The sequence below is a fragment of the Tarenaya hassleriana genome, unplaced genomic scaffold (assembly GCF_000463585.1).
Source record: "Tarenaya hassleriana unplaced genomic scaffold, ASM46358v1 Cleome30, whole genome shotgun sequence".
In the NCBI taxonomy this organism is placed as follows: Eukaryota; Viridiplantae; Streptophyta; class Magnoliopsida; order Brassicales; family Cleomaceae; genus Tarenaya; species Tarenaya hassleriana.
Genome location: NW_010966178.1, coordinates 1,175,690 through 1,198,265, shown reverse-complemented (window position 1 = coordinate 1,198,265; position 22,576 = coordinate 1,175,690). Strand labels below are relative to the sequence as shown.

The 22,576-nt window shown below is 37.5% G+C and overlaps 4 protein-coding genes and 1 long non-coding RNA gene across 10 annotated transcripts; 2 read left to right on the top strand and 3 right to left on the bottom strand.

Annotated features, from left to right (window-relative positions):
* Positions 1–119: 119 nt before the first annotated feature.
* On the top strand, positions 120–2,404 carry LOC104820390 (40S ribosomal protein S7-1-like). The gene is made up of 6 exons (XM_010550818.1): positions 120–220; positions 677–783; positions 863–936; positions 1,047–1,170; positions 1,469–1,651; positions 2,009–2,404. The coding sequence occupies exons 2-6, from the start codon at positions 709–711 to the stop codon at positions 2,126–2,128; spliced, it is 576 nt and encodes a 191-aa protein (XP_010549120.1). The 5' UTR covers positions 120–220; positions 677–708; the 3' UTR covers positions 2,129–2,404.
* Positions 2,405–3,042: 638 nt separating this feature from the next.
* Positions 3,043–7,720, top strand: LOC104820389 (AMSH-like ubiquitin thioesterase 1). The gene is made up of 14 exons (XM_010550816.2): positions 3,043–3,349; positions 4,088–4,152; positions 4,242–4,317; positions 4,409–4,588; positions 4,761–4,855; positions 4,973–5,078; positions 5,154–5,200; positions 5,337–5,688; positions 5,995–6,084; positions 6,180–6,242; positions 6,374–6,448; positions 6,671–6,733; positions 7,089–7,141; positions 7,272–7,720. Exons 1-14 carry the CDS (start codon positions 3,236–3,238, stop codon positions 7,444–7,446), a joined length of 1,554 nt encoding a protein of 517 aa, XP_010549118.1. The 5' UTR covers positions 3,043–3,235; the 3' UTR covers positions 7,447–7,720.
* Positions 7,721–8,560: 840 nt separating this feature from the next.
* Positions 8,561–11,729, bottom strand: LOC104820385. 6 transcript variants are annotated; one of them, XM_010550813.2, is made up of 4 exons: positions 11,284–11,729; positions 11,106–11,171; positions 10,466–11,019; positions 8,561–10,071 (listed from the first exon to the last, which is right to left on the bottom strand). In XM_010550813.2, exon 4 carries the CDS (start codon positions 9,704–9,706, stop codon positions 8,825–8,827), a length of 882 nt encoding a protein of 293 aa, XP_010549115.1. In that variant the 5' UTR covers positions 9,707–10,071; positions 10,466–11,019; positions 11,106–11,171; positions 11,284–11,729; the 3' UTR covers positions 8,561–8,824. The 6 variants fall into 6 exon arrangements, with proteins under 6 accessions (XP_010549115.1, XP_010549116.1, XP_010549111.1 ...); XM_010550814.2 differs by having other exon boundaries at positions 8,561–9,658; positions 10,030–10,071; positions 10,466–11,729; XM_010550809.2 differs by having other exon boundaries at positions 10,466–10,620; positions 10,755–11,729.
* A 115-nt stretch (positions 11,730–11,844) lies between these two features.
* LOC104820388 lies at positions 11,845–13,120 on the bottom strand. The gene is made up of 2 exons (XM_010550815.2): positions 12,378–13,120; positions 11,845–12,225 (listed from the first exon to the last, which is right to left on the bottom strand). Exons 1-2 carry the CDS (start codon positions 13,026–13,028, stop codon positions 12,148–12,150), a joined length of 729 nt encoding a protein of 242 aa, XP_010549117.1. The 5' UTR covers positions 13,029–13,120; the 3' UTR covers positions 11,845–12,147.
* Positions 13,121–14,377: 1,257 nt separating this feature from the next.
* Positions 14,378–15,066, bottom strand: LOC104820384. Its single transcript, XR_772925.2, has 2 exons — positions 14,726–15,066; positions 14,378–14,613 (listed from the first exon to the last, which is right to left on the bottom strand). It is a non-coding gene; the product is annotated as an uncharacterized LOC104820384 (long non-coding RNA).
* Positions 15,067–22,576: the final 7,510 nt, after the last annotated feature.

The following is a 22,576-nucleotide window of genomic DNA, read 5'->3' as shown; positions in this document are numbered from 1 at the left end:
GCTACGGTACGGATACCAACACGCGACGCGAGATCAGGACGCGACTTTATTTCTCTTTGGACGACTCAGATTCATTGAATCATCCTTCATCGAAATATAACCATGACCGTACACGTGGCCTTTTATCGATCGCCACCGTCCATATAGTCCTTATAAAACTCTGTCGCCTCCGCATACTCTAGGGTTTCTCAGATTTCCTCCGGCTGCCGTTTCGCTTGAGGTAAGTCTCCTTCCGACAGAGGTCCGATGAGCTGATTCTGTGTTAATATTAGATTCTTCTCCCCCATTTTCCTGTTCGTCGATCTATGCTCTTGTATATACTTTCCGAGTGTAGGTTTAACCGGGAAAATCTGTGATTTTCTGTACTTTTTGTGGTACTTTTGCTCGAATTGTTTTTCGCGGCATAAATTCCTCTTTGGATCACTAATCTGAGCGGAAGTATGACTGTGACGATACGTACACACTCTTCGTCTTGTGTTACAAGGAATATCTAAGTCATTGGTATTGTTTTGTACTTGTGTTGCCTCGCTTGTTTTTCATTCCGAATTTATCTCTGGATATTTATGCTATTATTTGGTTTCGTTCGTGTCTGGTGTTGGATTCCTTTTTGTTAGAGATAGTGTTGATAGTGCTACTGAAGATGATGCTCAATGTTTGAACTTTTCTTTGTTTTCAGAGCCTAAGCTTGCGAATTTGCATCTGAGAAAGATGTTCTCCGCACAGAATAAGATTCACAAAGATAATGGTGCTGAGCTCACCGAGCTCGATGAGCAAGTTGCTCAGGTTGGTCTATTCATTACCCATCCTGCTTAATGTGTGAAGTTTTAGGTTTCTGAAAGATGAGTTCTCTTTGTTCTTGTAGGCTTTCTTTGATTTAGAGAACACAAACCAAGAGTTGAAAAGTGAATTGAAAGATTTGTACATCAACTCAGCGGCGTGAGTACAGTTTTATATCTGTTCTGGGGGAGATTGGATGGTTTTCTTCTCTTGTCTTGGACCATGGTTATCAAATCAAACTAAATCTTGCATTTATCTCATGTGGGCAGTCAAGTCGATGTGTCTGGAGGACGCAAGGCCGTTGTTATCAATGTCCCATACAGATTGAGAAAAGCATACAGGAAGATCCATGTCAGACTTGTTCGGGAACTTGAGAAGAAGTTCAGCGGAAAGGTGAATGAAACACTCTATATGCTCTGACTCTCGCTTTCTTGTTCCCCCTCACTGCCATTTGTATCCTGACCTGTTGATGTGGCTTTTGACCATGGTTAAGGTTGGAAATTGTTAATGCATCATTTTGGGTGAATGAATGATTTGGCATTAACTCATTAAATCTTGTTTTACAACTAATGCATCATTGATTTGTCTGATGCTGATGTTTTATATTAATGTGCATAATGGAATCATGGAATGCACATTCAACCTCACTTATGTGTACTGACCTTATTGTGCTCGGGGCATAATAATATAGGATGTGATTCTAATAGCCACAAGAAGGATCCTGAGGCCTCCTAAGAAGGGTTCTGCTATCAAGAGGCCACGCAGCCGTACCCTGACCACTGTCCATGAAGCCATCCTCGATGATGTCGTTTTACCTGCTGAGATTGTTGGGAAACGTGTGAGGTACAGACTCGACGGCTCCAAGATCATGAAGGTATAAATAAAAACCTTTTTCTATACTAAGATGATCAAAACTAGTGGTGGTGGCCATTATGTGTTTTGGTTCGGGTATATTCGAGTTCGGTTATTTTGGATTTAGAGAAACTATAACTATTCGATTATCTTGTGGAATCCTGTTCTGTTTCGGTTCGAATTTGGTTTTTATTAAGAAAAATGCTCGTTTTTCAAAGAAATTTTTCGGGGGTTTTTAAGAAGAAATCATAACTAATATCAGATAGGGTTATATATTATTCGGTTCGGGTATTCGGGTAGCAAGCGAATTGGCATCCCCTAAATAATCAAAATGATGGTGAGAATATGGAGTCTGAGTAGAAGGAAATTGTATGTGAAGGTGTTTCTGGATCCGAAGGAAAGGAACAACACAGAGTACAAGCTGGAGGCTTTCTCTGCTGTATACAAGAAGCTGACGGGCAAAGACGTCGTCTTTGATTTCCCCATCACCGATGCCTAAACAGAGGGGAGAGGTTAGGTCGAGCTTTGTAATGCATCGTCAGGACATTTTGGTATATCTCTAGGGGGTGTTGGAACATGTTTTTCTATCTTCAAGTTTTGTCAGTCTGTTTGGGCAAAATGAAAGAACCTTAATAACTTAAATTATGTTCTCTCCTTCACGTCGGGTTGTTGTTAGCTTTGTTTTGGAGTATCATGTTATATTTGATGCTTTTTTTTTGGGGTCATATTTAACAATTTTCATCCCCAACAAAAAAAAAATCCTTTTGTTTGATTATTCTGTGACCTATAGTTTGTTGTTGTCTAAGTTAATCTCGTGTAATTTTCAACGTTACATGATATTACTGTTATTATTGTTATTAAAAAAGTTAATATTAGGGATGAATAGTGTCAATTTATATGTTCATTAGGGGTGTATATGGACTTTTTAAATGAAGTTAATCAAATAATTAGTGGTTAACGTAACGATATTAAGTTAAATTAATGAAAATGTTAAAACGAATATTTTTAAAAATGAAGTTTTTTTAATAAATATCATTCTGAATGAATTCTGTATAAGTATATATATGAACAATTTTATTTAAAAATATAAAAAATGAATAAAAAAAATATGGTATAAAGTGATGGACACTCATGTGATAATCAGATGGTCTAAACGTGTAGGAAGAGTGTGAAACCAATACATAAATCTTAGGTAAAAAAGAAATGTAGCTTTATTGCTAGTTCCATTCACTTTTATTTTTCTACTTTAAATTATGATTGTTATTTTTATTTACATTTAAAAATATTAATAAATTAATAGAGCTTGTTTAAAGGCAAGGTGCGTCTCCTCCCCACCAAACCATAAACGCCATATACAAATTTACATATTTACCCTCACGCGAGTAGTCAAAATTACTATTTGGTTTCATTTTCGTGCCCCTTCGCCATTATCGCGTCGCGCTCATTGACATTACCTTGCGTCGGCTTCGCCATTGACGACCCGTCAACGAGAGATCTAGGGCTCTGAGATCTCGCTTCTTCTCTGCAAAAGAGCATGCTCTTTGGTCGGTGACGAAAATTATTACGGAAGAAGGAAGGAGAATCCTCCCCTCTTGTCGGCGGAACCATGGGTTCGTCTTTGGAGATCATCGACATCTCCGCCAGTGCGCGGAGGATAATCGTGGATAATCGAATTTCTCTTAGATTCTACTTCAGGATTGCCGACAATATCCTCAAACAGGTTCTGAATTCTGTATTTGAATTTGATTTTGATCGTAGTTGCTCTACTGAGCTGTCTTGTTTGAGGATTTTTGCCCTAATTCTAGTGATTGATGATCGTCCGCTCGTTTAGCTTTTGGCGATTCTTCTTACATTCAATTTTTCAGTTGTGAAGTTAATCATTGTCTACCCAGAGTTGTGGTTTACTTTCTATGTAATAGCATTCAAGGAGAATTTCCACATTTCTCGTTTTGGCACTTTGGTTTGACTGGGCTTTTGAAGTTCCTTGACGCATTTTTGGTCCATTTTCCTCCGAAGACGCTCTCTTTTCTTTTGATTGCTTCTCTGAAGTTTGTTTTGTGTTGCAGTTAACATTGGAGTGGTAATTCCTGCATTGGCGTGTGTTTTACTTTCTTCATGTTGTACTTTGGATGGTTTCTGTGATTTTAGTTGCATCTTAAGGCTCTGTGTGAGTTGTCGGGTCGTAGGCACGCATGTGATAAAAAGGAAATTCATGCCAGTTAGTGTTGGTCCTTGGACTTGCTCGTATAATACTGCGTTTGCTGAGAGTTGTTGGTAGGTCACATCGTTCGTCATGGTTACTCAGCTGTATCTTGATATAAGCTTTGGTTCTTTCTTTCTATCCTCTAACTCGATTGTGGGCGGTCGCTTTTGTTTCCTCTGAAACGATGGCTTTTCTATGATTCTCTTGTTTTGTACAGGATTTCTTCACCTGTTAATTATGCATGATTCTTTGTAGGCCAACATATTTCGAGCAGAGAAGAATATTGTAGATCTATATGTCATGCTTCTTCGGTTTTCGAGGTGAGAAAAAGATTACAGAATCTCTGCAGAGATTTTAGTTTCCTATTATTTTTTTCCTGAGGTCCTAACCATACTTTTCTTTTCTCTAGTTTGGCTCTTGAGACAATACCATCACATCAAGATTACAGGACTGCCCCTACATATAACAAAGAGTTTTTGAAAATGGTAATGGTTATTTCCATGTATGGTCTCTTACGACTTGCCTTTCTATCAGTATGAGTTTGATGTGAGATATAGTCACCAATTCTTATTTTAGAGGTTATTGGATGTCTTGACCGAGCTGGAGAAGTTGAAACCAGTTGTACAGCAAAGGATAAATGAACTAAATGCCAAAATGATGCCGCGACTTAATTCACTAGCTCATCATCATGTAAATGGTTCCCCAGGCTGGTCTTCGGTTAGCAAGCCATCATTGAGTAGCTATAACCAGACAAAGGTGCGGTTGCTGCTTCATCTTATTACTTCTATGGCATGCATTTCTTGACTTCTGGATGGTTTCATTTGTTAAGTTTTTGGTTTCACGGAGAAACACGTGGTGCACTAAATTTGATTCTCAGCTACATTAGATAAACATTTCCTTTCTTTTATGTTTCTCTTATTTCCGATAGGTAGTAAATCCTACTGGACATAATTTTGGCTACATGGGTCCCAGGGGTCATCAATTTGTGAATAGTCCGCCCCTTGAAGACCATTTCCGGAAGATGTGAGTCTTTGATTCAAAAGCTCATACATAAACTCTTCCCCTACTGTATGATTGACTCTATTTTAAATTTGTCTGGTGTGGTCCTGACTGATGCGTTTCTAACTGTTTGACTCCTAGGTCAGTGAACTTCATTCGCCCAAAAGAAGAAACTCTTTCAAAGCATTCTATTTTCGGTCCAAATGGACTCCGTGCACAGTGGCAGCCCCCAAAGAATGACATAAAGGTGTCTTATCTTGCTTTCTTTTATCCAATGCTTCATAAATAGTATAAGCTTATGATTTTTGTCCGAATGTCCCAGGTTCAATATCCAAGCAATATAGATTTGACACCGATTGAAATTCCAAGGTGAGACAATCTAGCTGATACTGAAACAAAAATGCTTATTCTTATTCTGCATTTAAGGACATTTATTTTCCTTTCATCTTAGCCATTTGACAATCTCACGCCCTTGTCATTACTTTGCCTCTTGATCTGGATACAGTTTCCAGCTACATGTGGATAGTGACTCAACGATACAAAGCAAGGGCAGTAACCATGAACCGGAGAAGTCTGGGGTGGAATCGGTGGATTGTGACTCAAGTGCTACTCTAAGCGAAAATATCGAGAAAAGCCATGCTCAGGAGATTTCTGCTATGATTTCCTTTGACGAACCCGAAATTGTTGCTGATAACAATATTATTAGGCAACCCTCACCACCTCCCATACTTGCAGAAGTTCAAGACTTGGCTCCTGCTTTATGCCCCCAAGGTGCAGAAGTTGAAGTTGAGTGTAAGATAGAGAATCCCCTCCCTGGTGACTCTATTCAGCCTAATTCTCCTCTTGAACTCCATATCGTAAGTTTACCTTTCATTCGCCATTCTTTATGTTTGTTCTTACAGCAGTACAATATATCTCCTTTAATCATACAAGTGAAAAAAAAATCGAATGTAGGTCATATCAATTGCTCACGTGTTCTGATTGACTGCTTTGTTGTACTAATTATCTTGTTCTATCGATTCATGCTGTGGTATTCGTTTTTGGATATGGGGTGTCACATTTTCTGGAGAAAAATAAGATGGAAATGGGCAGTCTGAATCGTTTTTCTTATAGGTTCAGTTGTATCGTCTTTCATATTTCGGCAATTACTTCCATTTTTGCAGTCAACAACAATGATGGACACCTTTATGAGGCTTGCCAAATCAAACACGGTCAAGAATTTAGAGACGTGTGGTGTACTTGCCGGTTCACTTGTGAGTTCTGTTGTGCATATGGGATCCTATTTCCAAGCGTTACATGGCATTGACATTATCATCGCTGACATGATATGTGAATCACTTATGTGCAGAAAGACAGAAAATTTCATGTTACAGCCCTCATCATACCAAAGCAGGAATCAACATCTAACACGGTAAGCTTACTCTTGTTTTGGTTTTGAAACTCTGACTTAACTCGTGTATCTTAATTTGTCAGATTTCCAAGGCCCAATCTTAAATCTCTCTCTCTCTCTCTCCCCCTCTCTCTCTCTCTCTCTGTGTGCAGTGTCAAACTACGAATGAGGAGGAAATTTTTGAAGTGCAGGATAAGCAATCTCTTTTCCCACTTGGATGGATTCATGTAAGTATTTATATGCAATTCGACATCTGATTTCGAATCGCAATTTGTAACTTGGTTTTAGCAAGTTCACTCTGGAAGATTCCCGCTGATTTTTAATTACCTTTATTCTTGCGTCATATTCATATCCTTGAGAGAGATCAATCTCCTTTTCTTTTATTTTTTCTCAGTTTATTGTTTGCCTAAATATCTTTATCGGGTTTTGACTTTGTCTCCGATTTTCAGACGCATCCTACACAGTCGTGTTTCATGTCATCTGTCGATCTTCACACCCACTATTCATATCAGGTACCCATCTTATCTTCATGCAACAAATTGCTTCGTCATCTCGAAGAATTCTGCATTCCATACTTTTGAGATGAAATATACATATCCATTAGGTGCCAGCACATTATATGATATATACAAATACTAAAGGTGCCTAGTACTGATGATTGGAAAAATCTCTATGACATTCAAAAAACTACCCTTTTCGATCTACCCTCTGCGTCGTTTTCACAGACTTGTGTATATTTCTATAACAAAATTTCTTCGGGTTTTATCACAATTGTATATGTTTTCTTAGTCCTCTGTAATTTGCTGAGTTACTCCTTACTTCGTCTAATAACTCTTTTATTTTTTTGTCATTATTGCATTTGTTCAGATTATGTTACCGGAATCAGTGGCAATCGTTATGGCCCCAACAGACACAACAAGGTACGAAATCCACAACTCCAAAGTCCCGGTTTTGGCAGACAAAAAAAAATCAATAAATGGATTTCAGTAAGAGAAAAAAGGTACAGTATTCATAATAAAAGAATGTTTTTTTTTATTACAAAAAAAAAAGGAAGCATGGAATATTCAGGCTGACGACGCCGGGAGGGATGAGGGTGATAAGGAAGTGCGAGCAAAGAGGGTTTCACCCTCACGATCCGCCCGAGGAAGGAGGCCCTATCTACTCTTCTTGCTCTGATGTCTATCTCAACCCTTCTCTCCAGTTCGATGTCATTGATCTCCGGTAATCGATTCCCCCCCTTTCTAAACCCTACAATCAATACAGGCTGAAAACTTTATAAATGCATTTGGATTGGATCTTGATTGATTTGATCCTTTTCTGCCTTGATTGCCGTCAGCAAGACTGTGCGCGCTTTCTCTGTATATTTTTTGGATCCAAAAAACAAAATGCCTGTCATAATGTGTATGTCATCTCGGTTCTATCCTTATTTGGTTTTGGATTTTCTCTAGGGTAGATAAATTTAGGTGGTGGGTATCATTATTGTCAAATGTTTTTTATCATGTATGGATTAGGTGAGGGTGAACTGAATATATATAGTAGTTATAAACGAACAAGTTCCATGAGACCAACATGTTATATTCTAGTTTGAAAAATATATCATGATAAGTTTACCCAAAAAAAGATATTCGTACTAAATATATTTGAAAACTTTTATATATTTATGTATGTAGAACGTGATACGGTATTTGAAAACCCTCTCATAATTTTATATATTATTCTGTTATATATAATTGGATCCTTTAAAATACTTATTTGGGCTTCCGAGCCTTATCTATTCCAGCCTTCTGGGCCCTTTTTCCTATTCTATATCAAATTCTATAATTGGATTAAAAAAATACATTTCCAAACTGTCTTTTCTTTTTAGACATAACTGAGGAAAAGTTCTGAAATAAACAGGTATTAATTTATAAAATTTAAAACAAAAGTAAAAACTTTTTTTAAACGTTTGATTGAACAGGCTGAAAAAGAAAACATAGTTGTGCGAGGGAGAGAGAAAATGGAGGGCATGTCCGAATACCGATACACAAAACGAAGATAAAATGATTCCAATGTGAGAAGATTTATTTAGTCAAACTTGGCATTCGAATAACCCTTTGAATTACCACAACAAAACGGAACGCACATTTATGTTGGGTCGACTTTCATTCCGATCAAAGACAATATCTTATTTGAACAAGAAATCAGCTTTAATTCTTAAATAATGCCCCAACAGTTTATGCTTAAGATCAAAGACTTCTTCCTATGACATCAATATGATCCATTTCTTGTTCAAATAAGACAAAAGGGTCTTCTCCATTGCCTAAATTACATGAAAACTCTATTAGTAGACATTAGATGGATAAACAAAACCAAGTGTTTGTATGATCCATGAAAAGGGTCGTCTCCATGTAAAGCCAAATCCTACATTTTGGTTAGGTAGACATTTCGGTTAGGTTAACCAAAATCAAACCCAACAACACATATCCATATCTAAAATAAAATCTGATATAAAAACCAAATGAGAATCTAAAATGCGAAAAATCTTTATATAAAAACCGAATGAAAATAGTTTTTCTAAAACCGAAAAACGGAATCCTAATATAACCAGAAATGCCACCCATCCCTTAGTTCTTCTTCTTCTTCTTCTGATCTCTTGAATGGCGTAGAATGGATCCTAACCCGAACGGAGATGGAACACCGATCACTGGACTTACCCGAAAGCTTCCTCCACCGCCGTTTCCTCCCTTCTTCCCCGCAAGCTTATGAGGTCTGAATTGGTAAGCACTGCAACAAAGAGAGGAAGGAGAAGAAGGTACTTGAGGAGATGACGGATTTGCCCCTTGACCCGAGATCCCGTGCCTCTGCGAGCTGTGCTTGTTGACGTCCCTAAGCATCGCCCTTTTGGAATTAGTCACCGACCCTGTTGAGTTGCTTCTCGTGAGCCGTGGAAACGAGCAGATCAAGCTTCTTTTTATGTCGCAGTTGAGGCTCGCACTTCTCTTGAAGCTCCAGAATGACTTTGCCGACTTCTCTGCCTCTGAATCCCAGTTTTCACCGCTGCCATTGCCGCCCATCATTTCCTTCTCCCCAAATTTTCTCGGGTTTTCGGGTAACGGTGGCGGTGGAGGACATGGGGCATGGGAGCGGGCGGAGATAATGGGTGGGAGTTCATACTTGTAGAGACGTTTCGGGACTGTGGCGGCTGCGGTTACTTGGAACGGAATAGGGAGGATCATGCCATTGGCGAAGATTTCATCCGCTGGAGAAGATTCTTGATCCAAGTTTCTGGAAATGTGGAACTCGAAGTCGGAGTTTGATGAATCCAAAAGAGATGTGTCACGCCGGACAGGGGTTGACGGTTCCACGGGTGTGATTTCGGATTGCCCGAGATCGCTGGAGAATGAAATCCGCTGGTGGTTTGATTCAGCACAGATCATGATCACAAAGCTGAAGTATAGCTGTTGATCGTAATAGATGACAACAAAGAGGATGGTTAAGCTTTTCATAACATGTATGTGAGTAGGAAAATAGTGTAGAATACGAAGTTATTTTTGAAACGGAAAACTCATAAATATTCTGACAAAACTTTCAGTCAAATTATCAAAGATTTGCATTCCGGAAAAATGGTGAAAGAAACCCAATCCGTTGTCCCCAACATCTGATCAAGAACGCAGGTTGCGCACAAAAGCAGCATCAGGAATGTGTTTCCATCGTTATCTAGACGCAAAAACAGGAATGATGTTCCCATTCATGCTTTTAAGACGCTAATGAACTGATGATAGGTGACAAAGACTATCACAAAAGAAGCATGTGAAATTACACAACTTACCTGTGGGGAAATAGAAGACAGGACTACGACCTTTTGCGAAATCTGCAGAGAGCAAAAATACCAATATATAGCAATCAATGATCAAAACCGAGACTTGTGTGCAGAAAAAACTGTATACAATTCAGATCAAGTGACGGGAATAGATTTCCATGAGAGGGTTTGACAAGGAAGACGATGAAGTAAGAAGGCTGATAGGATCATAGGCTTTGAAACGTGGGATAAATTCAATAATTGGTTCACAGAGTTTGGAATTTTCAAATAAAATAAAAGAAGGGTTCAACGGTCTAAAGATGTGGTAAGCCACTACTAGAGGGGGCAATGCTGCTAGATTCATATATATATATATAGATATATATTTATATATACATATATAAAAGGAGATTTCAAGTGAGGGAATAAAAGTGTAATCTATAATAGGCATCAAAGGGTACTTTACCTGATATCTGCGGCCTCGCGCGCTGGAGGTCGGCAAGGCAAGGCATTGTATGTGGTTCAGTGTTAAGCCTTCTTAGCCCGATCATGGCTTCCGATGGATAAAGACGTTCTTCTATCATCATGGTTGTTACTAAGTGAATCTTGTTCACTCAAAGACTATTCGACATAAAAATAAAAGACAATGGATCTAGTAATGCCAGCCACTGAATTCGCGTTAGAAAGCTTTGGTCTCGATCATTATTTCTTATCAGGGAAAGCTTTAGGATCTCGTGACCCGTCTCAAGAAGTACCTTGGAATCGACTTTCCCTGAAGCATTGATTTTAGATAAGCCAAAACCCATCCTTGCTCCTCTCCTTTGACTGAACTCTGAGATCAAAACCTGAAAAAGAAATGTCATAGGGTACATTAATATGAGCAAAAGAAGAAATAACCTACCAAATGCTCCACTGAGAATCACTAGCTTGCATAACTCGAGCAGAGACTATCTCCAGGATTGCTAAATCAGGCCATATCATCTTCTATCACTTGCCCTCTAGGATTCATCAGCTGATCTTCTGTCTCAGAAAAGTTCCCAAATATCCATATGGCAGGAACGTCTTCTAGGTTTTCAGATAATGAAAATTAAGTTGGCTTGACTTACCGGAGAATCAGAGTGCCTTCTGAACCGTGGACCGTGAGTTATCACGTAGACAGAAGCTTGTTTGACCTGGGAAGTCATTGACAGATAATCTTACAGCACACCTGTTACTCAGCTAATCTGGATATGCACAACAACATTTCTGAACAGAAAGGCATGTCCTCGTCTAGAATATACAGACCTTGCACAACTGTGGACCACCGAAAACGAATGCCAGAAAAACAAGAAGCTGCTAGAAATATCTGTCATATTACAACCGGGCATGATCATCTTTGGATAATCTTAAGCTGGTATCCGACAATAGGCAACGACAGAGCAGAGGCATAACATAAGGACCTAAATCTCAAGTAGCAAACATCACAGGTGTTTATAGAACATACTGGAGTTTGTTACTTGACTTACAGAGAGAAAAGAAGCCGTCTGGACCACAGAAATGTGAGATGTTGCACGCGGAAATTTACCTCCATGAATTCATCAAACAACAACTAACAGCACAAACATTGCAGTTGAACTGGTTTTGATATTGTCCAAGACCATTGGTGAAGATAACAGCATGTTCTTGAGACTTTGCACAAACATGAACCAACACATGCATGCTCAAGAAGAACATGAAGCTTCTACAAATCATTGTCATATCTTTGTATGATCTAACAGCTAATACTGATATAGCTTCTCTTAGTCCAACAATAGGCAACAACAGAGAACATCCTCGAAATGCGAAAGAAACAAAAGAGAAACTGCATTATCAAAACAAACATCTGGATATTCCATTGCATGGAGATTACAATTAGATTGATGATGATGCGTGGATTACCTAACAGTATTGATGAGCCGATGATTTCCCAGTTACCTCCTTTACAACAAGAAGAGCACGTAGAGAGACCAGAAATGGTTTCTGCACTAACAGGGAACCAAAGCTGCTACATTTCCCTTTTTTACAATGACAACTGCATATAAAACTAGGATGCCAACGAAGAACATGAACGAGTTGATACATTTTGGAGAAAAGCTGACACCATTGAAGGCATTTCTGAAGAACCACCTTTCATGTTTCCAGAACCTCAGGAACATTGTATGAGTCTGCTGTTACTTCTTCTGTCAGCCACAACCCGGGAAAAAGCGACTGCAGATGTCGACACAAGGAACAAGCGAGAAACATTCATACTAAGTTGGGCAATGAAAAAACACAGAATCATTTGGTTTTCCGGGCAACTCCTCAGCAACAAAACAATGCATGAATCATGTGTTTAGGAGACAAAAATTCGAAGGACCTACATTCAATTGCTTCTGAACGATCCGAGGTCTCTTCTTGGGTCTCCTCGGAGGTCGTTTCCCGATCATGGCGGCGAAATCCTCTTCGATTTCCTCTCTCAACAAAGGAACCGAGAACTTCAGTTTTCCATTCTTCTCCCTGTAGACATCGCCGTCACCGTCGCCACCTCTCTTCGCGCCACTCTCATGTCTCCCCGGAGAATCACCGATCCTCGCCGCTTCATCCCTCGGTTCATAGCACGCCGACCTCCTCGTCCTCAGATTCCACGGCCGAGCCGCCGCGACGCTGCCGTTCCTCGCTCCGCCATCAAATCCTTCGCCGATAACTGAGACCTTCACTTTCGGGTCAAGCCGGAAAGCGAGTCCCGCCTTTCCGTTGTCGACACCGACCTCCCCGCCGGAACCAAATCTCCGACAGGAATCCATCGCCGTGACTCCAGCGGCAGCGGCGGAATATCTCTGAGCAGCGCGATCGGGAGATGGAGAAGAGGAAGAAGAAGGAAACGGAGGAGGAGACCGGTGGTGAGGAAGCTTGACGCAGCGGAGGAATCTCTGCTGTCCCCACCGGAGATAAGGCAAGGTAAAATTATGGAGGCGTTTGGATCTGTCCGGCGGAGGAGGCGGCGGAGGAGGAGGCGGAGGAGGAGATTCCATTGAAGGATCTCTGAGTTTCTTCCTGGCTTGGTATTGTTCGTTCTTCTCTTCTTGAAGGTTTCGTGAGCTTCGAGCAGTTCAAAGTTTTGCATATTTATTCCCAACAAAAAAAAAAGGGGAAAAATAAAATAAAATAAAATAACGAATTATCGGAGACGAGAGATTGTAACGTAGAGCTCAGAGTTTTGGTAGGCTTTTTTCTAGTAGAAATTTAGGAAAGGAAAAGAAACCGTTTTTTTAAAAAAAAGTTTTTTTTGTAATAAAATAAAAAAAATAGTAAATTAAATAAAACATAAGTTCTTACAACTTATTTAAAACGAGAGATAATATTGGTCAAATTCTGGATCAGAATTAACCAAACCAAATGGAATAAGATAATATTGTAGTTATAATTTTTCTAAATTTTAAAACTAAAAGAGAACCAAATAAAAAAAATAAAAAATTTCTTTGAAAAATAAATTTTTTATTAATAAAAATTTAAATCCGAGTTGAGTAAAAAAAACTTTAATCGAAATTAATTTAACAACTGAGTTGTTATAATTTTTAATAATAGAATTCAAATATAATTGAATCGAATCCAAGGTTAAAATTCGAAATGGTCACATCTAACCCGGAAGAAGCTTAACTAATAATTGAGATTTGGTATATCAACTATTTGTTTTTTTAGTAAGGACCAAATTTGATTAGGCAATGATCAAGGTTGAAGATTATTTAATACGAAAGTTGGACCGTCATATTTTCATATTAAAAAGCCTAAAATGCATTAGAAGACACAGATTACAGATTATTATTATTAGGGAAAATAACATAAACCCACACAGATTGTTCCAAATCTATAAAATTAGTACATCAATTTTTAATTTGATAAAATCCCACACTCGATTTCAAATTTTCCCGATTTTCATCATAGATTGTTGTTAAAATTTCTAATTACCACCACAAAGGGAATTTACCGTCCACATCAGCGTCTGATGGCTGATGTGGCGTGACACATCCTAAAAACTGCCACCTCAGATGACACATAATCTGACATGTCAACAACTCAGGTTATTGAAATTGGTTCATTTAATCGAATCGGTTAAGTGAAACCCGATTTTTTTTTTTTTTTAAAAATGAGATTTAGGGTTTCGATTCGACGTGGTTCCTGGTGGTCTTGGTGGTTGCTCCGACGTGGTTTCTGGTGGTCTCGGTGGTTCGACTCCATCAGACAAATCATATGCCGAAATTCAACTCCAACATCATAACATAACGATTGCGTATTTTCTTTTGGTACAACCAAACACCCAAATTCCCAACTCCAATTCGAACAATACCCAGATAATGATTTCACCATTATATATATATATATATATTTTCTTAGAAAGTAAAATAACTGACCAAGTTCGACAAAAACATGAAAAGTGGAAAGAGTCAATGGAAAAATCATCTCGGCCACCGCCATTAACAAGATTCTAACAATCTTTTTTTTAGATCTAAGATTAACAAAATCTAACTTAAAATCAGTGAACTAAACATCATCCTAGGACAAAATCCGGGTTCACTGCATGCCACTATCCGTTCCGTTCCAAGTTGAGAACTCTCCTTCCTGAAAACAGAAGAGCAAAACCCAAATAAAAAACAAAACATTTAAGCAAACGATGAAATAACGCGACACCCACTTGACAAGATTTTGTAAAGAGAAATGAAAAAAAAAGTACATGAGTGAATAAATCTCTCCACACTGATCTTATGAGCTTTCTTGGATCCAACATGGTCTCTCTTGAAGCCCAGCAGCCCCTTCCACCTTCCCTTTGACGAAGAAGAAAGAGAAATGAAGAAGACGACAATGGCGGAGGCCTAAGTGTGAAGCCATGGCCTTCGGAATCCTCTTCCTCGATCAAAAGCAGGAGCGAACCACCGAGACGACCAGGAACCACGCCAGAGCAACATCGACACGAGTCGGAGTCACGCCGGAGTTCGTCTCACCAGAGGAGAGGAGAGGAGAGAAATTCTGAATGTGAGATTGTAATTTAGGGCTTCGAAACCCTAAATCCCAATTTTTTTAAAAAAAAAAATCGATTTTTAACCGATTCGATTAAATGAACCAATTTTAATAACCTAAGTTGTTGACATGTCAACACCATATCAGCCACATCAGACGCTGATATGGCACGGTAAATTCCCTTTATGGTGGTAATTGGAAATTTTAAAAACAACTAGGCCAGGACCCGCGCGATGTGCGGGTGGTTATTGATTTTATGTATGTACTAATTTATTAGAATTTACTTTATTATAATAATATGTGTATAATTATTTACTTACTCGAGGATAACAATCGTAAATTTGATCTTTGTATCGTGAATACAACTCCAACAATATTTGCAACATGAGAGAATATAATGAATATCATATATAGGGGTGAGTGTTTCATGATTTAGTTTAGGATATGTTTATTCGGTATTAGAAATTTTGTATCCAAAGTAGTATCGTATATTATTTGGTTTGGTATTTTGAGGGTTCAGGACGGTACGGTAGTAATAAATAAAAACCAAATAAGAACCGGGGAAAAAACGGTTCGGTACGGTTTATGATATATTTATAATTCATATATAATAAAAATGTAAAGAGATCTAACATAATAATTTTATACAACAAAACAAAAGTTGTGTACTTATAAACTTGGGGAAAAAATCAAAATTAACCTCGATACATTACATAAACAAACTCTTAATATTAGTAATAGACTACAAATATTAACTTTTTTATATAAAAATTTTATATACCGAAATACCGTTTGGTTTTTTCCGAACCGAATCGAACCGTTCCCGAACCATTCGGTATTTCAAATATCGTACCGTGTGAGATTTGTATATAATAACGAAATGGCCCGAAACTGAATTAATCGGTTCGTTACAGTTCGGGACCAGATTGCCGAACTGAATTGCACATCCCTAATCATATATATACATATATCCTATTTCTCTTATCTTCGTATGAACTGAACAAAATGATGTGTAGCCATTCCGAATTAAAGACTAACTAAAATAAAAAACTGAAAACCGGAATCAATCTTACCAAGAATAGAACATAACAAATGCTAAATTAATATGAATATACAAATCCAACACAAATATGATGGTCTAATACATTGATTGGTAGGTGGAAACCTTAAAGAAGTAGCTTTACCCATCATCCATTTGGCAAAACTACGAAACTTGAACTCAATTCATGCAGTAGTCAAAGTAGGTATCCAGGGAACAGGAGGAAAAAAATAACCTGACAATGAACGATTGGCTACAGTTGTGGCGATGCAACTTTTCCGATGGATCAGTTGGTGCACACTCCAAAAATTTCTGGGTCATTGCATTCTCTGGAAAATTTTAAATTTCGTAAAACTTTTAGATTAAAGATAAGGACCTATTTTTCAACAACCAAATATACATGCGTGTATTCTCATAAATCTACATATTTCAGACACATTTCAACTTCATGTTCTACGATAATATTTGTTTCAATTATAAATATTGTATTATATGTACTATTTTACAATTTTAGTATGTAATATAGCTTATAACCTCAATTATTTGTAATATATATATATATATATATATATATACATTTCATTGTACATATAATTTTAAAATAAAAACTTGATATTAAAATAAATAATCAAACACAAAAGCAAACAATATATTTATTCAATAAATATACAATATACATATATATACTTAAAGTCAGCATGATATTTAATCTAATAATTACGACATTTATATATTAGTTTTTATTTTAGAATATTATTGTTACAATGGTTTAGTGTTGTTACAAATTATTTGTTCCACTCTTTTTGTAGAATATATATTTGATAAAGATTAAAATATAGTATTTATTTTAAACCATTATTACAATGGTTTGGTGATGTAACAAAATAATTATTCCACCCGATCTATATAACATATATTTGATAAAGGTAAAATATAATATTTATCATAATCTATTATATTGTTAAAACATATACATAGATGCTTCACTGGAAACCTTGACGCCCTAGGCAAAAATTAGAAAATAATTTTTGTTGTATAATTATCGTCGATCATCTTTGGATTTACATCTGTAACGACTAAGAAATTTTTTTTGGCATTCAATCTGTGCATTTGTGAACAGAGATTTGTTGCGAGATTATCCTATATGGATAGTTTGATGATATTGTTGTTCAGTTTTATATCGAATTCACATGTTAGTATGTATAAATGTAATAAGATAAAGTTTTTTAATTGGCTTTACTTGCGGTGTAAACAAATGGTAAACTTACCCTTCCAATAATAAAGGGAGAATAATCTTCTGACTTGACGTCGACTTTCGTACGTTTGATGCTTGAATTAAGAGTAATACTCCAATAATATCTGCAAGATGAGAGAATATGATTAATAGATAAATATCAATATTATGATTTTTAAATGATGTACACACATATAAAAAAATGTCATTTGTATAAATATGGTACACATATTTATACTAAGATGTTCAATTTATTTTATATCAATTAATTTTAAATATTTTCTTGGCAAACAATGATGAATATGAGATTCTTATAATTTATCCTAACCTTATGGTGTTGGTAGTCCATTGAAGATTTCTCTGTAAACGATGTTAGTGATGCTACGTTTGTCATCTGAGTGTTCCGTAGTATCTAGGATTTTTAATCCTGTTGCAGAAGTAACACGGGAGATAGCAACATACAATTGACAATGGGTAAAGACCGGACGTGGGAGATATAAGGCTACTTGTTTCAGACTTTGTCCCTGGATTTTGTTTATTGTCATTGCGTAGCATAGTCTTATTGGAAATTGCCTTCTTCGCAAGGTGAATGGATGCTTTGAATCTGTTGGTGACAGAATAATTCTTGGAATAAGGACCTTTTCCCCGAAGTTTGGTCCTGTCATAATTTCTGCCTCCAAAACTCTTTTCCCTAACTGAGTTGTTATTACTCGTGTCCCATTGCAAAGTCCTTTTTTTATTCATGTTTCTTAGCATCATCATCGGCGCTCTAACTTTCAAATGTAGGCGATAACTCGATAATCCAGGGAATTCTAGGGAGTTTAGATATTCGACGGGGTATAGGGAGTGCCAATCCGTTTTTGGCGCACAATCTATTCCAATGTTGTCTGAGCTTAGATACTTTGTTGTTTCTCCCGGGAGTTTGGAGAGTAGGAATTCATTTACTTCATTCACTGTTTCATTTCTGGGTGTAAGGATTGCCCTCTCTTTAAGTTCGGGACCAGATTGCCGAACTGAATTGCACATCCCTAATCATATATATACATATATCCTATTTCTCTTATCTTCGTATGAACTGAACAAAATGATGTGTAGCCATTCCGAATTAAAGACTAACTAAAATAAAAAACTGAAAACCGGAATCAATCTTACCAAGAATAGAACATAACAAATGCTAAATTAATATGAATATACAAATCCAACACAAATATGATGGTCTAATACATTGATTGGTAGGTGGAAACCTTAAAGAAGTAGCTTTACCCATCATCCATTTGGCAAAACTACGAAACTTGAACTCAATTCATGCAGTAGTCAAAGTAGGTATCCAGGGAACAGGAGGAAAAAAATAACCTGACAATGAACGATTGGCTACAGTTGTGGCGATGCAACTTTTCCGATGGATCAGTTGGTGCACACTCCAAAAATTTCTGGGTCATTGCATTCTCTGGAAAATTTTAAATTTCGTAAAACTTTTAGATTAAAGATAAGGACCTATTTTTCAACAACCAAATATACATGCGTGTATTCTCACAAATCTACATATTTCAGACACATTTCAACTTCATGTTCTACGATAATATTTGTTTCAATTATAAATATTGTATTATATGTACTATTTTACAATTTTAGTATGTAATATAGCTTATAACCTCAATTATTTGTAATATATATATATATATATATATATATACATTTCATTGTACATATAATTTTAAAATAAAAACTTGATATTAAAATAAATAATCAAACACAAAAGCAAACAATATATTTATTCATTCATTATCGCCGCTAAGTAATCCTCTTGCCTGGCAAGCATCTTTGAATGTATTGTATTTAACACCAACAACCGTACGAATTTCCTCATAACTGTGCGGTCCTTTTATGATATTTATTAACATCCTTAAATAGTATAGCTCTCCTGCAACTGGATGGATGTTTACAACTCGACCGATATTGAATCCTTTTTTCCTCTGACTCCAATATTTACCAGTGTTATTCCATACAAACTTGGTTGGGAATTCCACATATGTCAATTGCCTTGCTTCTTCGTGCAGTTCGTTGGTGTGCATTCATTCAGTAAACATGGTTTCCCGTGTGTCTGGTCGTGAAACAACATGCTCAAGATTTGTTGAGTCGTCAAATATCAAACTGTGCTGATTAGGTAGATGTATCAATAATCTTGTGACCGGAGGTTTCTGATAATGTATGTGAAATGAAAATATTCTCCATACCGCCGCACATGCAGATAAGTAGCGGCATTCCAAGTAGTCATTTATCTCATTTTTCTGATGCACTGGCTCTGTCTTCTTATATGTCCCATGTATTGTGCTCGTACCTTTCTGAATAATGATAGTTGCCTTGTCCACCCCTTTTGTGATGTACTTGAATAGATACTTAATAGCTGTCGATTTACTGCACCATTCAACATTGATGTGTGCCTTGTATTTCTTCAGAAGCTCTAAGTTATGCGGGACAACAAAACGGTTGTCTAATCTTACATCTCCTTTCATCACAAATCTGGACGTGTCATTCCGTCGTCTATATATAATATACCCTGATTTATCAACCGTTGTATGCTCCGTGTAAGGGCGCGGGTATCTCTTCGTACATATTCCTTTCTCCATACAGGGGGAGCGTGGTCTGTCAGAACCGCAGGGGCCATGCATCATATGTTGTTCAACTAATTTGAATCCTTCAAAATCAGTTTCTTTATCTGGTAACTCTGCTGAAATGAGATGATCGATGTAAGTTGTTGTAGGGCTCTTATACATAGATTCCAACCATATAAGTATATGAGCATGTGGTAGGCCTTGTTTTTGGATCTGAATGTATTGTATTTAACACCAACAACCGTACGAATTTCCTCATAACTGTGCGGTCCTTTTATGATATTTATTAACATCCTTAAATAGTATAGCTCTCCTGCAGCTGGATGGATGTTTACAACTCGAACGATATTGAAGCCTTTTTTCCTCTGACTCCAATATTTTCCAGTGTTATTCCATACAAACTTGGTTGGGAATTCCACATATGTCAATTGCCTTGCTTCTTCGTGCAGTTCGTTGGTGTGCATTCATTCAGTAAACATGGTTTCCCGTGTGTCTGGTCGTGAAACAACATGCTCAAGATTTGTTGAGTCGTCAAATATCAAACTGTGCTGATTAGGTAGATGTATCGATAATCTTGTGACCGGAGGTTTCTGATAATGTATGTGGAAAAAATATTCTCCACACCGCCTCACATGCAGATAAATAGCGGCATTCCAAGTAGTCATTTATCTCATTTTTCTGATGCACTGGCTCTGTCTTCTTATATGTCCCATGTATTGTGCTCGTACCTTTCTGAATAATGATAGTTGCCTTGTCCACCCCTTTTGTGATGTACTTGAATAGATACTTAATAGCTGTCGATTTACTGCACCATTCAACATTGATGTGTGCCTTGTATTTCTTCAGAAGCTCTAAGTTATGCGGGACAACAAAACGGTTGTCTAATCTTACATCTCCTTTCATCACAAATCTGGACGTGTCATTCCGTCGTCTATATATAATATACCCTGATTTATCAACCGTTGTATGCTCCGTGTAAGGGCGCGGGTATCTCTTCGTACATATTCCTTTCTCCATACAGGGGGAGCGTGGTCTGTCAGAACCGCAGGGGCCATGCATCATATGTTGTTCAACTAATTTGAATCCTTCAAAATCAGTTTCTTTATCTGGTAACTCTGCTGAAATGAGATGATCGATGTAAGTTGTTGTAGGGCTCTTATACATAGATTCCAACCATATAAGTATATGAGCATGTGGTAGGCCTTGTTTTTGGATCTCAACGGTGTATATCACTGCAAAAATGATTATACAAGTGTGAGTTAAAGTAAATATATTTCTATTCCAAAATGTTATAAGTTATAATTTCATGTTTCATTAGATGTGGAGAGATTTTCTTACCAGCGATTGGCTTGGGGAAAAATATGCCATCGTTCAAATCTGCCAATATGTCATCCAATTTCATCTTGAAGACACGCCATTCAATGTCTGGCCTATCATGTGCAGATTCTCCGCCATAGGCATTAAGATGATCAATTATCTCTTGCCATTTTGGGTTTGCCGTCACAGTGACAAAAAGATCAGGGTTCCCAAACCATCTGCATATCGCCATTGCATCATGGTAGTTTTCAACCATATATCGTGGGCCTCCAGTGAAGGTAGGGGGTAAAATGACCCTTCTGCCCAACACTTTAGCATTGGTGTCTCCTTTATCTACTGCATCAAAAACATTATTATAAAGATCGGCTCTCAATGTCTTTTGGTTGTTTCTCACCCAACGTATTCTTTCTTGCTCAATTGTAGTGTAAGCATCCACCACATACTGTTGGAACAGACGCCCAGCTTTAACAATCGTCAGTCCTTCAGATAATCTTGTTTGTATCTGGTATGCGTAAAACTCTTATGGTTACAAAACGTCTCTTGATCGTGTTCTGTTCATTTATGTACGGGATTTCTTCATGGAATCCATACTGTCCATAAGGAAATAACAATGGATATTGTAGACTCATAAACAACGGATGTAGATCGCTTATTCGTTGTAAATGGGTAGATGGTTTGAGGTGTAAAACAACATCTCTTTCACCAGTTGTTGTTGACATGTCACCAACAATCAAACCGACAATCTCCTCACCAACTGGCATCTCATATTGCTTACCACGTTTTTTTTGTTCCACCAATGTGATTGTGAAATTTGAAACGTTGCCTGATTCATACTGATCCCTTGCCCTTCTAAAGATCTTTGCAAGACAATTGAATGCATCCATCATCTGAATGAGGTATGTCACAATGTTCTCATCTAAATCTCCAGCACTCGATTTTCGGCTCAATGTACTCATGCGGTTCCGAACCTCATTTGCAGTATCATATATGTATAGCTGTGCAAACTGGGGGGGTCTTCCTTCCACAGGTAGTAGAGATCCTATTTGATGGTGATTTTGTCCGTGGATTCTGAATGTGTATGGACCACTTCTTGATGTCACCGAATGGTCGACCTTGGCACCAATTGATGTGAATGCAAGAATTGAGTTGTACGCTCTAATATTTGTACGAAAACCAACAGACGTTTTGTATAACTCTTCCAAAATTTCCGGGGGTTCGAGCACCGGTGGGAGTTTGACCCTACCTTGCATACAACATATGTTGTACATGTAATTCCCGTTGCAATCCTTTCGACCAGTACTCTCTTTTTGCCATACTAATGCTTGGCAACAGGGGCATCGAAGCATATCACTATTAGTAGTCCAT